We start from the raw sequence: 16,470 nt of genomic DNA, 5'->3' as shown, positions 1-16,470 counted from the left end.
TTGATTTGCTGGAGAAGCCGCTTGGTTGCACCAACACTGTGAGGCTGAGTTGTCATGCATTACGACGATTTCGGAAGTTATTTCAACTGACGTCTTTTATTATCAGAAACATTCAACCACAACATCATCACTGATAACGTTTTCTTCGTAAAATTGAATCATTTTCCGTTAGATTCATGTTGAACTATTGCATTTGGCTTGCAAAAACTAATAAACCTACTTGACTAGCACTTTGCGGCAGAATCAAATAAGGCGGTCATGTGTGCGGGTCTATAACTCGACAACAAATTGATGATCTGGCCGCACTGATCACATGGCGTCATAAGCAGTGGTGGGAATGATAAACTGTTCAGTTCAGTGAAAGTCTCCCCTAACGCTTGTCTGTGTCTTATGATAGACGATCGGAGGATGAAAAATGACCCTCGTACAATATTCAAAACTACAATTTTCAATATTGATAAGTGATTCTCATTGTTATTGCACAAAAATCTCTCAACTAAATTGACTGATTATAGGTACGGTACTCTAAACTAGTAGTTCTGTGAACAGTAGTAAGCCTCACGCAGTATTCTCATCCACAAGTACCTGATTGAAACTATAGACCTTATGGAAATACAGCAATAGACTGGCTTCTCCACACATCTGTGTAATCACTTGTCAGCTGATTTATGATGAATAATTCTATAGTCTGATTTTTACTATAATATTGGCGTATGAAGGAGGCTCCTTTTTCCTTTTTATTATCCTTGAAATGTAAAATTTCCAAAAACCTTGTATATACGTCGACGCTCAATTATAAAAGGAACATACCTGTCAAATTTCATGAAAATCTATTACCGCGTTTCGCCGTAAATGCGCAACATAAAAACATTTAAACATTAAGAGAAATGCCAAACCGTCGACTTGAATCTAGACCGCACTTCGCTCGGTCAGTTACTAAATTTTGAGACTTAAGCTTCTAGATGATCAAATAACTGTTGTCACTTTGAGATACACAGTTTTGAATACAGAAATTGGCCATTTTTCTGTGTATTTAAATAGGGACTAAAATACACTAAAAGAGGAATTTCTTATTTTTCCATCAAATTTCAGTTATGATACATGATTTTGAACCGCCCTGACGAGCTGAGAAGAGTGAGTAGTATGAGGAGATCTGATCATTCTGTCAAAAGTTATAAGTGATTAAAGTTTTGATCCTTGACTTATCCCTATGATGAGCCCCCCCCCCCCCCCCCCCCCCCCCCCCCCCACTAGGAAATACTGAAATTAAATGTTTCTAACGGGTGATTCTCATAGAAAATAACCCTCGTGAGATGATTCCAGCCGAAATATGTATTCTTTTGTTAGGAAGGCCTTGAAAAGGTATTATAATGAAAATTTTGTATTTTGGCTGTAGGACTTGGTTTTCTATCAAAAGTTTTTCTGTCAAAAGTTATAAGTGATTAAAGTTTTGATCCTTGACGTATCCCTATGACGAACCCCCCCCCCCACTAGGAAATACTGAAATTAAATGTTTCTAACGGGTGATTCTCATAGAAAATACCCTCGTGAGATGATTCCAGCCGAAATATGTATTCTTTTGTTAGGAAGGCCTTGAAAAGGTATTATAATGAAAATTTTGTATTTTGGCTGTAGGACTTGGTTTTCTATCAAAAGTTTTTCTGTCAAAAGTTATAAGTGATTAAAGTTTTGATCCTTGACGTATCCCTATGACGAACCCCCCCCCCCCACTAGGAAATACTGAAATTAAATGTTTCTAACGGGTGATTCTCATAGAAAATAACCCTCGTGAGATGATTTCAGCCGAAATATGTATTTTTTTTTTTGTTAGGAAGGCCTTGAAAAGGTATTATAATGAAAAATTTGTATTTTGGATGTAGGACTTGGTTTTCTATTCTTGGGGGTATTCCCCCTCCCCCCACTACTAAATTCGAAAATTTCTAAAGAATCCTGTTCATAATGAATTGTTCTTTCACGTGATGTTTGGTTTTTTATCTATACTGGAAAAATAACCAAGTTGTATAGGGTAGAAGTGGTAGGTTTTCATAATTTTGAAAACCCCTTAGAAAATACCCATTTTTTTTAAATTCGTAGTAGCTCCGGAACCAAAATGGTAGAATTCTGCGCGACCACTCAATTTATTCAAATTTTATTTTCTTTAATTTTGTCGAGAATGATTTTTCTTGAGAATCTCAAGGTTTACGAGATGAAATGGGAAAATTGGAAAAAGTCCAAAATTTTGGGGGTTTTTGGGATGAAGCCGCCCTCTGGCGTGTCAGCAAATTTCAGATTCGAATTCAGCGCCCCAAAATACATATAGAACTGTCGAGAAAAATTCTTTCGGGGCTGTTTTCTGAAAAACGACCATTTGACTGGACTAAATAAGATGGGTGTCTGAGTACACGCCGTATAACGGACAGTTACAAGCTTCAAGATCACTTGGGTCCCACTTACAAGATACAATACTATAGGAAGCGCACGACGAGATTGCCCTGATTTCCATTGTTTCAAATGACAGCCAGGGCCCATCTCACTGTGCCCTACCTGTAGGCTATTCATCTCTCCCATTACCCACGCCCAAGCTTATAGCTTATGTTGGTACCATCCTCAGCAAAAACCTTTTTTTAATTTTTACACGTATTTTTCTGCTTTTGTTTTTCTCATAAACAATCCATAAACGTATCCATTCATGATCCAGCTTTATACCGTGATTGATTTTTATTAGTTATAGATCCCTATTCTATTAGTACGAATTTTCATTGACCAAAAGAGACAAAATTGTGTCATACAACATATATTGCTATAAAACATTACCTATAAGACCTCATAACGATAAATAAATAATTTATACTTTCATTTTCCAGAATACTCAACACCACCAGGGATTCCCTCTAGATCACAAATAAAGGTATGAATCTTTTTATATTATCTATATGAAGTCAGTTTGACATAGACCTACCCGTAACGAATGACCTGTTTTTCATCTCTTTTAAAACATAATTCCAATTATATCGAATAATGTTTATTGTTTCCCATTGGAATGCTGAATACAAATGAATAACAACTATCATTATTAAACGAAAATCCAAATTAAATACTGTAATTCACTCCGAAGACTTCTGCTATTGCAAATATTGACAACAGGGTAAACAGCTAGATGAAAATTCGATGATCGCTACTATTCAAAAATAGGTACCGGGTTCGATTCCCGGGCTGACAAATAATTTTTTAATAGTAGCGATCATCGAATTTCCATCTACACCTTTTCCATTTTTATTTGAGAAATTATCAATTGTATTTGAGAATAGTCACTTGTAATTGAGAGAATGTCAGAATGTAGATGAGAATAGTCAATTGTATTTGGGAAGTCATCACAAGTAATTGGAAAACTGGAAAAGGTGTAGTGTTTACCCTGTTGTCAATATTTGCAATAGCAGAAGTCTTCTGGGTGATTTACAGCATTTTATTTGGATTTTCGTTTAATAATAAAATTATTATCTAATTCACTAGCATTTGAATAAATGCAATATCTTAGTAATTTCCATCTGAATAAAAACTATGTTTATATTTTTCAATCCGGGTTTAGATGAGAGTTTATTCTGATTACTGTATACCGGTATTGAAAATAATAATTATTATTGTATCCTATTGAAATACTGTATAAAAATACATTTATAATAATTTTTAATGCGAGTTTAGCTGATGCCCGGTTGCAGAGTCGTTCCATAAAGTCACCCATAGCTAACAGAGCCATTAGCTGAGAACTCGCCCATAAATTCATTGCAGAGTCGTTTGCCAGACCCCTGTTAGCTATGGCTCTGATAAGGCACACAAGAGTAGAGACAATGAGCCGGCTATGAAGGCTATTAATATTATTATGTTGCAGATTTGTATCAGTAGTCTCAGAAAATTTTAATCACATATCTTTAATAATACAGGTAAGAATGAACAGACGTATAAGCATTTACAGCTTGTTAATCAAGTAGGCCTACTCCATCGCTGCAGAATAGGATAGTTCTGAACGTACCGCTCATCATCATAACAATAGAAATTTTTGATATTATATTGAATGTTTGACAGGCAACATCAGAGAGTCCGGATTCAGATAATCAGGACGTCCAGGAGGGCGAGCAGTGCGAGTACTCGAAATGGGGCAAATGGTCTCAGTGCTCGAAAAAGTGTGGTCGAGGCGAGCGCGAGAGATTTCGAACTGTCAAGGTAGGCCTGATGCTCAAAGTTGAATTCATTGATTGAATCATCAGTTGTTCCTTATGACCAATCAATGTTGAAGTCGGAATAGTACACTCTATAGTGAGGTCCACGTTATAATGACAGTATTTGATCAACTTTGGTTTTCCTATCCTTGTCTATCATTCGACAAAGCCGGTGGTACTATCCTTTTCTAGGTCCACAACGGTGCCAATTATGTTTTTGGCAGTATAGAAATATGATTAATTAATGCAGAGAATCGGCATCGCTATTCTTCTATCTTTATCCACTGACATAACGTGGACCTCACTATTTATAGTGACCATATCAAGATTCACTCAATGTAACTAGAATACACTCTAGGTACATTGGATTCAATGATAGTATAAGTCGCATCAAGTTTGGTGACAAAATAACATCATTGTAACACAACATTGTGAATGTTGATAAGCTTAAGCTTCTAGTTGATCAAATAACTGTTGTCACTTTGTCAGATATTGTGCAGCCTAACTAGACTTTCTCATGCATGTCAACGTGAGTGAATATTTTGTTATATATCTATACCATAATAAAGTAAAGAACTGGCTTATACACGTTCGGGATGGGAAAATTATGTTTGTCGCATTATCACGTCTGAACTACTGGACTGATTAACTTGAAATTTTGCATATAGATTCTTAATATTAACCGGGGATAGTTAGTTTTATTTTCAATTCTTCAAGATTTTATTACGTCAAGTTTTCAGTTTGTCAAGTTTAAAAATAGACCCTTGCGGAGCACGGGTTTGCTGCTAGTATTAAATAATTTGTATTAATGAAGACAACAGGTAGAAATCCATTCTGTCTCTTTCACACAATACAATAAATATGTTCAATATTCTACATTATTTAACGTCAACAACGTTGTAACTAAATATATTCAGTCACATTTGCTTGCAAGATAAATTCTCAAATTCACTTCATGCACCATTCAACTGCTGCAGCGTCACATTGATTGAATGTATTCAGATTCATGAACTAACATGAGAAAGCCCTAATTCAAACAATCTAGCAACTCCTTATATCAGCTCAAATCTCAACTATTCATATTAATCTGTGTCTTGGATTTTTTTTCAAATTATTGCCTTAGTATATTAGACCTTTAGCTTTTTTGAATATATCAGACCTTTTTAAGTATATTTTAAGTATATTAGACCTTTAGGCCGTAGCTTTTTTTCTAAAAAATCTGATTTATCTGTGGTTTTTTGAAAGTATTATAAATGATAATGTGTATTCCAAGATTCTAAGTTCTTATCGTTGACGAATAAATAAATAATAAATTTATTTTTTTCAGGTCAAGCCGAAAACAGGTGAAAGCTGTCCAGAAATTCAACAGAAGAAAAAGTGTAGAGGAAAACAATGTGGTAAGAGCATAATTTCCGTTCTCTGTTGAATACGATAAAAACTGTGAGGGCACCGCCAAACTGTCACAGATTTCCGTGGTAGAATTTCACACCTGAATAGGCTAATGTAATGGAACTTCTGTGCATCTATTTATAGCACGTCTGGTCACCTTCCATTATATTTTTAGTAGCCCATTCCGGCGCGACGTTTTACTGGAAAAATGTGTAACAGTTTACTGGCCATCTGGTCGTATCCTACTGCCTACTCCACATGTTGGCCCAGCATGGTAATGCCTAGTCCACATCTAGGCCAGCACTGGCAAACCACCCATCCGCACACTTGCGCTGGTCGACATTGGGCCAACATGTAGATGCGGCATAAGGCTAGTATTATTTAGGCCACCAGGCTGGGTCACAAATGAAATATCATAAATCATTGGCGTCCGTGTTTAAAGCCGAGGGTGAGGCATCCAACTGAAGATGAATGTGATAGTAGCCAAGCATGTTTTCAAACATTGGACCACGCTCACCCATCAAACATTCATCTATATCACTCCAATTAATATTATATTGATACTAAATTATTTCTATCCAACTATATTATTTTTCCTAGTGCTGAATGGCTCTTATTTCAACTGGTAAATTAATGTAATATTTGTATGGCTCTTATTGGTGGGGAGTCCTTACGGAAATTCCTCGTCAACTAGTAGATGGATGTAGATTTACAACAGATTCGTCGTACGTAAACGACGTCCACTGTGAGAGTGGCCTAATACTTGACGTTAAGATTACAAAATACATCTTTTATGAACTGCCAACACAAATTATTCTTAAGGGACTCTAAATGTAGAGATGGAAAGTTACTGGTGGATAGTGCTATTCACCACCTCTCTTTCCACCAATTTCAACCTAGCATTCATCTGCATAGATGAAAGTACAGTAGTAGGTGAGTGACATTACATACCGTAATGAAAAGCAGTGGCCGCCGTAGTAAAATATTAGGGTAGACGTAATATTTGGGGTTCCAAGATATTATGGCCCCTCTTCGTTCATTAGACTGCCACTAACTTTACATCTCGATATTCCCCATTTATAAGCAGCCTAAGGTCAGCCACTAACGTACCGGTAACGTTTCATCGAACTGACAAGTGAACAGTGTTCTGTAACAGCTACCTGTAATGCCACATCTACATGTTGGCCCAGCCTGCAATATGAGCCTTAAGGCTGTGCAAAGGCTAAAAATAAACTTTCTACTGGTGATATTTTTCAAAGTTTTTCGATTTTTATATCATCAAGCTATCAAAATGAAAAAGTTTTCTCAGGAAAACATTTTTTTTCCGATCATTACTTTTTGAGATATGAGCGCCTAAAGTTAATTTCTGGGACAGAACATTTCAAACTCGGTAAGAGATGAACCCATGAGATTCAGAGGATAGATTCTTCATTGTATTGTTGATCTAGTAAAACAAAAATTTTCTAAGAATATCAATTTTTAAGAAAGTTATTCAATTTACCAAAAATAGCTTTTAGTTGAGTTATTTTTGGTAAATTGAATAACTTTCTCAAAAATCGATATTTTCAGAAAATTTTTGGTTTACTACATCAACAAAACCATGAAGAATCTATCCTATAAATCTCATGGATTCATCTCTTACCGAATTTGAAATGTTCTGTCCCAAAAATTTGAACTTTAGGCGCTCATATCTTAAAAAGTAATGATTGGAAAAAAATTTTCATGAGAAAACTTTTTCATTTTGATAGCTTGATAGTATAAAAATCGAAAAACTTTGAAAAATATCACCAGTAGAAAGTTTATTTTTAGCCTTTGCATAGCCTTAATGAAGGCCAGCGGTAGCCAGCTTTGCAAACCACCCATCCACACACTGGCGCTGGCCGAAATTAGCCTTCATTACATATTATGACGATGAAGGTGCTGTTAGATGATCCAACATATAGATGCGACATGATAGCACTACTGCACACCCGCGTCTGGAGTGACTGCCACTAACATCAAGGTTTTCGGCAGACGACAGTACAGTCGTATTGTACATGTGAAATGTTTCGTTAGTGACTTGAGTGACAGTTTGACGAACATTTTCAGGCAACCCGGAACTGTGCAAGTACTCGAACTGGAGCGTGTGGTCGCCATGCTCGGCAACGTGTGGTCACGGCGCAACCCGTCAGCGCACCCGTCACGTCATCCCCGTCAAGCATTTCAACACTGACGTCTGCATCGACCGAGTCGAGAAGCAGCAATGCATTGTGCTCCCTTGCTTTTAGGTTAAACTTACCATCTATTAATATGTATGTATACTTTTCTATTACCGATTAATAATTTATTGTCTAATATACACAATTCTGATAATAACCTTGTAAAAACTTAGAACGCTTGTAACTTTATGATTTTTACGTGGAAGTAATGGATATGATTTGTTTCTTTCAATAATGTATACTTAGGGTGGCATTAATTTCATCACGGATTTTAGTTTATCACAAATCAGCTGTTTAAGAGGGTCTTAAGGCCCATTTCACAACAAAGCTGGGCCGAGCGGAATCGGCTGGAGGCGGATCGACTTAGCGAAATCTGCCTGCGTTCGCACTGAAGCCAATTCACTCAGTAGGTTTTCTAGCCTTGTAGTTAGAACTCACTATGTGGGAAGATCGAACTAAACTGAAAGAATCCGCTTGGCCGAAAATGCTCGAGTTGGGCGTCAAGCTGACTGCACAAATCCGCTCGGCTCGGCCCGGCGTTGATTTGAATGCTCCTGACTAAATCCTGCATAGTTGACGCGCACGCGGATTCCGCTCGGCTCGGCCCAGCTTTGGTGTGAAACCCCACTAAGTTTGTCAAGTTCCCGTTGCTTTTAGAAAGTCCAGTGGATACAGTATCATATATTCAAATGATACTTATAATAATATATTTCTAATAATACCAGCATATTGCCATTAAAAAGCAAAACTTAAACCTCCAACCTACCCTATTATCTTTGAAACTAATTAAAAATAACTTGTCAGGTTATGTCGTGTTTCGATGAACTGAACGTCTCAACTTCCAATTTATTTTCACGGAATGGTCAAAATAGGCATGTGAAGATATGAGATCCTCCAGTACACAGCAGTTAGTACTGAACATTATCGAATATCAAAATTATTCCAACTATATTGAATTGTTTTTTTGCTTTTCGATGTCCACTTTAAGCTTTCGATTGTGAGTGAGTGTTGAGATGAGAACTAGCCGACTGTAGTGTTGATACTATGATAGTGTTGTATCAACACTCCAATGGGCCATGGATGAGATGATCAAATATCCATGTACCCGGGTTGAATCACGACCAGTTACATAAAAGCAGGCTGAAGTTCCGAATCCTCAGACCACTCAGCCACGTTGCGTTATAGTTCTGACTCAATTCCATCATTCACACATTTATTCATAATACCTACATTTATACTATTCTTCTTAATTTTATGTAAAATAGCCTATCTTTGGTAAATCTAATTTTCACTTACAGTCATAAAGTGTAAGTAAGTTGAGAGTTAACAGCTCAAATAATTCAGTATTACAAAAATTAAAAGCACATAATTTTAGTTCGATAGATGTTAGATTAGTAATTTATAATGTATAAATTGGTGTTTTAGTAGAGTAAGATTTGCATATTCAATGTGGAAATTAAATCAATAGCGTGTCAATTCAAAAGAGTAATTTATTTCATCACACGAAATCCGTTGTTACAAATAAGGTTTAGTTCTTGTATCTAACTTATATTGTATCATCTATTCATGGAAAGGAGAGACTCTCCAATACACGGTATCTGTAAGAAAATTATTATGATTGACATGCGCTTTTTACTTTCAGATCAGAGTTAGAATTATTAACCGCGACTGAAATCAGTTATTACTGACTAACACGATCTTTTTACAAATCAGTCTCTCTTCTTCGTGAAAGAGTGTAGGTCTGAGTTAGTAATCTATAATTTTCACGACTCCAGTTGATGTTCTAGTTAGTGGAGGCAGTCTACCGCAATAATGTAACTTGAGTCGTGTGGACACCTGTAACCTGTTCAAGTACGTGTCCGCAAGGTTCAAGTTACACCTGACATTCTTCCGTTATCCATAACGTCTACTGGAGTCCTGAAGAGCAGGCACAAGTTTTGCTTCCAGACTAGAGTTTGTAAGTTGCTTTCTTGTCCCACATATAAGTGAAAGCTCGTCAGATTTATAACATAAGTACATCACATCACTTGATTGTTTTTTTCCTTATTATATAGAAGAATCAACTTATATTCACAGATATATCGTACAAACTCATTTTATCCATAGAAAAACACCAAAATCCATTTTCCAAAAAATAAATGAACAGTTCAGTTCTAGACGGTTCAAGATGAAATCATAATTGGAAGTTTCTGATAAAATAATAAATAATGGATGAAAAAACAGTTTATTCCATGTCCAAGTATTACATAAATTATTAGATGTCTTACAAGGAGGTCCCAAACACATAAGCGACTAGCCATTGAAAAAATATGCACTTGCAAACAATTTATAATCTACACACAGTTCTGGAACAATATTAATCAAGTTAAAGCTCGACGTCATTATAGTCAGAAAACGTTTACTAATAGGCATCATGGGCAGAGAGAGAGCACTGTTCATTATTCTCTGCAAACCTTGAGTAATTAATGCATAACTATTTTTATGTATCCCAGCCATTTCATTGAGGATTCAAATACAACAGAGTTACCTTCATTAGATAAATTTCGGAAAGTAAAGCATTGAAACTGTATATTGATTGCAATATAATATTTATTAGCTATTAAAATACATATTAAATAACTATATTAAAATAAGGCTGTGATGGATCAGATCCATCAACAAATAAGAACCAGTGAACGATTTTTAAAATGCTTCAACTAATCAGCCTTGAGTGTTCTCTTCTTAGAGACGACCCACTCATGAGTCAAAACGCTTGGTAGTGGAAGCCTATTTTTGGGATCTTTTTGAAGCAATTTGGATATCAGGTCTTTAGCACCTGAGCTGATGAAAGCCGGATAGCGAACATCTACAGCACAGATCTTCTTGAATGTCTCGTCATTGGTTTTACTTTCAAATGGGGGAAAGCCAACAAGGAATTCGAAACAGAGTACGCCAACGCACCAGTTGTCCACGTATTCGTTGTAGCTTCTGTTTTTCACCATCTCAGGCGGCAGATAGTCGAGTGTTCCACACATGGTCTTGCGCTTCAGTGAAGGCGTATGCACCGACCACCCGAAATCGGACAGCTTGATCCGGCCATCATATGTCAGCAATATGTTCTCCGGTTTTATGTCCCTATGGATAACTTTGTTGAGATGGCAGTAGTGAAGTGCATCAGCAACCTCATAGATGTACTTTGCTGAGAGATTCTCTGGAAATCGTTTATAAGGCGAACTTTGCAAATGCCTGTACAGCTCTCCTTTGCCCGCATATTCAAGGACAAGGAATATTCTCTTCTCATCGGCAAAATATGTGAACATACTAATTATGTTGGGATGATGTAAACGACTGTGAATCTCAACCTCGCGTATAACCTGATGCTCCATGTTGCCTTTATGTAGTTCAGACTTGAAAATAGTTTTTAAAGCAAAAATTGTATGAGTTTTTTTTTCTCTGGCCATATACACTCTACCGAATTTTCCCCCTGCCCAATGGTTTACCAATTTCAAAGTCTTTTAATGTGAAGGGTTTTCTTTTTCTTTCCAGAGCCATTTTATATAGTTTCAATGCATGCTCACGAACTTTTGGAGGAAGATTTTCTGGCAACTTGAACGGAAGTTTGCTGAAGTCCTCGTCATTCTGCTCCCTTCCATTTTCTTCATTTTGGTCAACAGACATCATCTGGAACAATGATAATTAAAATTCATGAATCGATTTTGGATAATTTATATTTTTAATAACTTGAATAACACAAAAATGGTTTATGCATTATAATTGTATGACATCCAGAAATACAGTAGATGATATCTAATTTGGATTCAGCTTGAAGTATCGTTGACAGTTAACAGAGCTGAGCGCCTTCTGTCTATCCAACTCAATAAGAAAAAAGGAGTACGTATTCAAAATATCAGAGAATGCATTGCTCAAATCAACAGCGTCAAAACCATCTACTTGCCATAGTCCTTCGAAGTTTATCGCTTCTAGATTCCTCCTAATACAATGTTCCCAGTTATTATTTCTATCAAACTTACCCGATAGCACTTATAGGGAAGTCTCGACTCGCTCATATTCAGAATCCTCAATAACCACTGCAACTGCCTTTTCAACAGCTGCAGCTTTAAACTGACACGATTTGTTTCTATTCTAATGGCCCAACTTGGTGTAGATCAATTTAAAAACAGAGTGAGCTTCAAAAAAAAAGATTTGCATCCTCACAATCGTCTCCTCGCAACCGAGCGCCCAGACTTCCGCGCCATACAACCCTGAAGGCAGAACAGCCGAGTCGAAGAGTTTTATCTTACCGAGCCAGTCATCTGATTTCTGGCCAGGGTGAAATCAGATGACTGGCTTGGTAAGATAAAACTCTTTGACTCGGTTGTTGTGCCTTCAGGGCTGTATGGTGCGGAAGTCTGGGCGATCGGATGCGAGGAGACGATTGAGAGGATGCAATATTTTTTGAAGCGCACTCTGTTGTTAAATCGATCTATACCAAGTTGGGCCATTAGATGATTTCTGAAGGAATTCTATCCACACAAGTACCTAGAGATAAAACTGGTTTAAAAATTTTATATCACTGTATACTTTATATTGTTGTTGAAAATCTTTACAGTCATAGTTGTTTCAGTAATATTATAGACCTGTCGTGTAGTGAGATAAACGTATTCCTGTTGAATTGAAAAAACCTTTATTCGTCAAACCTGTACTAATAGCCTAATATAGCCAAATAGTGAATTTTTTTTTGAAATTTTCAAACTTATTTCAAGTCCAACCAATTATTTTATTAATATTAACCCTTATCTAAAACGGGAAATCATAAATACATTCAAGAAAAATGGTGAGTTAATAGGTTCTATCTTAAGGTGCGTACAGACTTTCGCTCTGCTCCGCAACCGAACGTCACTCCAGCAGAGCGATTGATGATCGACCGGGGAGCAACAGTGGTTCGACCGGGGAACGCGAGAAGATCTAACATCTTTCGTAACATTCATGATGGGTGCGTGGGCGGAGCGACTGTGGTTCGATGGTGGTACGAGGGCGGTACGAGGGAGGAGCGTGCTCGGTGCGGGTTGGAAGCGCGAATATGTGTACGCAGCTTTATTTGTCTACAGAGTGTTCCGAACTACCTACTAATAATCTAGGACATTGTTCCTGGGTACGAAACACGTCTAAATATAATTTTCAAACTGTCCAAAAGTCCTAAGTTACTCACACAGCCGCCATTTCGTATTTTACACATACTATTTTTTTTTAATAATGGCTAAACATACGGAAGTGGAACTTTGCACAATTGAATTTTGAAAAAAATTGAATTGTTACAACTAGACAGAGCTACAAAAAATGAAAATTTTTCCAAATAAATTAAATTTACTAGAACCATTATTGTATTTTTTTTTTGTAAAATCAACGTTTTTTGGTTATTCAAGAAATGAATTTTTGAACGGCCGCCATTTTGTTTTCATAATTTTTCAGCAGGGTAGGAAGTTCTCCGATGGTCTGATAATCAGTCAATCGGAGAGCTTCCTGCCCTGCCGACTGTTCGCTGCCAGTGCAAAAACGTCATTTTCATCTTTCATCCCACTGACCACCTATGAAAGGGGTATACGGATTTGTCAATAATACTCCAATCGTCAATCTTTGCATTTCATGATGCAAAAAGAATTCCTCACTGGAATAAGGACAAACCTGCAACAACTCCTCCTTTACCTTAATTCTAAACTTCGCACATGTGAGAACCTTAACGCGTGTTGGCAATAAATTATAAAGCCGAATTCCTGCACTCTTTACCCCTCATCTCATACATACCAGTTCGATGAATGTCGTCTCTGAGGTTTTGTCTATATCTGGTATTGTATGAGTGGAACAACTCTCCTGTTAAGACCATATTAAGCGTTTTTTTCAGGTGGCGTTTTTAGAAAAAAACGTTTTTTTAGAGTCCGCAGGGCAGAAAGCTCTCCGATTGGGTTGGCGCCTATAAAAACGCTTAATATGGTCTGGCCCTAATTTATTTGACTGATCAGCTTACGAAGCACAAAAATAATTAATTATCATGCCGGTTCCACACTCTTGCCAAGTGCGTACAAATGATAAGCGCAAGGGCAAGAGTACGTAGGCCTATAGCTATGCCACCGCTCACGTTTCCTCCGCCCGTATAAATGAATACAGCCAGCCGCTCGGCCAAACACTTGGCAAGAGTGTGGCGCTGGCATGAGACTGAGATTAGTACTTATACGGCGCTTCGATTTGGATTACAATTAGAGTCATATGTTATACTACCGTATGTGTATAGATATTTGATCGATTGTTAGCTTCCTGTTATACTAATCAATATTTGATAGAATTATATTACCTAATATAAGCTATTACAAAAGATTTGAACAGAGCCCCTATAAAGATACCATTTCTTAGCGACGACTTATGCCGCGCGGCTAGAGCTGCTGCGACTGGAGCACATAACCTAAAAATTCATTGGATTTGATGATTCATTGGATACATGAATATATAAAAGCAATATAGTAGCCAACACTTACAGTACAGTTCATCTGCCGCTATAACGTTCATACAACATAAAAATCCAATGAATCATCGAAACTAATGAATTTTTAGTTAATTTGCTCCAGCCGAAGCACAATTTTATTCTGAATTTATAGCTTTAACAGCGAGTCGTAGCTATACTAAGTACTAGGTAAATGCACCTTGAAGATCTCACTATGTGAGACTTTGAGCTCTCAAAGTCTATCTACCTCATAAGATGTCTCAAGAGTCAACTGTCGAATGATTATTTGCGTATGGCATATTTCAGTTTGTTCCACAGTCTTCTGTCATATGGTATCCTACACTGGGGTGGAAGTAGTCATGTTTCTGGTGTTCTTCTTCTCCAGAAAAAAACTGTGAGGATAATAATGGGGGCCACTTTCAGGGAACATTGTAAACCGTTATTTGTTTCTCTTGGAATATTAACGGTTCACAACCAATATATTTATGTTGTTACCTTGTACATACATAAAAATAAGAGTAAAATGAACACAAGAGGTATGGTTAATTCATACAACACCCGCCAAAGACAACAACTTGATACCCAACGTACAAGTTTAACCAAAGTACAGAAGTCCCATCACATCTTAGGAACGGTCTACAATAGGTTGCCAGAGTCAATAAAAAATTATCCAGTCTCTTTGTTTTCATACAACACCCGCCAAAGACAACAACTTGATACCCAACGTACATGATACCCAACGTACAAGTTTAACCAAAGTACAGATGTCCCATCAAGTCTTAGGAACGGTCTACAATAGGTTGCCAGAGTCAATAAAATATTATCCAGTCTCTTTGTTTTTAAATTACCTACTGTTTGATCTTTGGAGGAGTTTTTCACACATTCTTTATAATAAATTAAGTGTTATGAATATTCTATTGACGTTGCTGATGACTGTATGGTCCGATAGCAAAAGAATTAAATCTAATATAATCTATGTGATAGCATCCTGGTCCTGGCCTAAGATCATTACGGTTATTTATATTTGAATTTATACTTCTATCTGCAGACAATATTTGTATTGAATCTGCCTTAATTATATTATTATTTAAAATTAGAGAATATAGTATTCTAAAGCGGAATAATTATGTTGTTCTTCAAGTAAGATAATGAAATTGAATTACTTACATTTCTTTGATAGAATCAAAAAACAACTCACGAATAAGCAAATCTTACGTAAGTTCTATTGATTTATAAGATTGCTTCAAGTTTTGGACCATAAACACAGAAATTAACACGAATTACAAATTTATTAACCATCAAAGTTTTGAAAACCGTTGACTTCTTGATTTGACATTATGAGCATGAGCCTTGCAAAGTGAAAAATGAGAATAGAGAGGCCTTATGAGTCGCCGGAGCTCCGCCTGCCATGAAAACCGCCACTCACCGAAAAATGGTCAGTTTTTATGGACGTGCCAAAGTGTAACAGTGAAAGACAAATTGGGTCTTTTCCTATTTTACATTATCATTTTTTGGGAGCACTGAACCTGTATTCCTCTTAGTTTGTAGTACCTTTAAAAAGGCTGAGAAGTAAATAGGCTATTAAAAGTGTCCATTATAGGAGTTATCATCAGTTCCAGTGATATTCTTAAATTGGGGAATTCCATCATAGGCCTGTTCAGGGAACATGATTTGGAGTCACGTGGAATGATGTTGTAGCCTCGAGACGCGTGCAAGGAATAATTATAATTCCAGTTTTAAATTCAACTTTAATAATTATAGATAATAAGATTCAAAATATGTGGTGGATTTCCGCGATTAAACCAAGCTTGTCGTGTGTGTGAAGCAACCTAGTTTGTCGTCGTCCCAATTTGTCTCATTTTTTTGTGGTGGTTTTAAGGGCTGGCGATTCTCTGCGACCCCGGCCTTGTGTGCTTGAAGCACTTGTGACTCTCCTGTCTAGTATTTCAAATATTGAAATTGTTTTAAACTACCACCTCACTATTAAGGTATAATAATAGTCATTTTATTTCTAAAAAATAAATATAATGACAAAATAACAGAAATTAAACAAATCTCAATCTACTACTTCTAGCAGTGAGAGGCGATTAAGAAGGCTCTGCGAATTTTTGGAGGGAAATTTATCTTTGTTTAGAGATTAGTGTTGGGAAGTTCGGATCACTTTACTGATTCGGGTCAATCGGTCTCGTTCACTGCC

General features: G+C 36.8%; 2 protein-coding genes across 4 annotated transcripts in view; one reads left to right on the top strand and one right to left on the bottom strand.

Annotated features, from left to right (window-relative positions):
• The window catches only part of LOC111058274 (spondin-1), a 53,740-nt gene extending 44,456 nt beyond the window's left edge, over positions 1 to 9,284 (top strand). For all 3 annotated transcript variants that reach the window (XR_005570681.1, XM_039423054.1, XM_039423053.1), the window contains 4 exons: positions 2,865 to 2,908; positions 4,081 to 4,218; positions 5,542 to 5,611; positions 7,692 to 9,284. Coding sequence is in view for 2 of the 3 variants with exons in the window: in XM_039423054.1 (XP_039278988.1) it covers positions 2,865 to 2,908; positions 4,081 to 4,218; positions 5,542 to 5,611; positions 7,692 to 7,870 (431 nt within the window). In the remaining variant the exon portion in view is untranslated. The remainder of the gene's footprint in view (positions 1 to 2,864; positions 2,909 to 4,080; positions 4,219 to 5,541; positions 5,612 to 7,691) is intronic.
• LOC111058275 (aurora kinase C) lies at positions 8,519 to 15,619 on the bottom strand. Its single transcript, XM_022345779.2, is given in 3 exon segments — positions 8,519 to 11,262; positions 11,264 to 11,461; positions 15,441 to 15,619. Coding segments are annotated over 2 exon segments (963 nt in total). The 5' UTR covers positions 15,441 to 15,619; the 3' UTR covers positions 8,519 to 10,497.
• Between the last annotated feature and the right edge of the window lie 851 nt (positions 15,620 to 16,470).

Source organism: Nilaparvata lugens, chromosome 3 (assembly GCF_014356525.2).
Source record: "Nilaparvata lugens isolate BPH chromosome 3, ASM1435652v1, whole genome shotgun sequence".
Taxonomy (NCBI): domain Eukaryota; kingdom Metazoa; phylum Arthropoda; class Insecta; order Hemiptera; family Delphacidae; genus Nilaparvata; species Nilaparvata lugens.
This window is presented reverse-complemented; position numbering and strand designations above follow the sequence as displayed.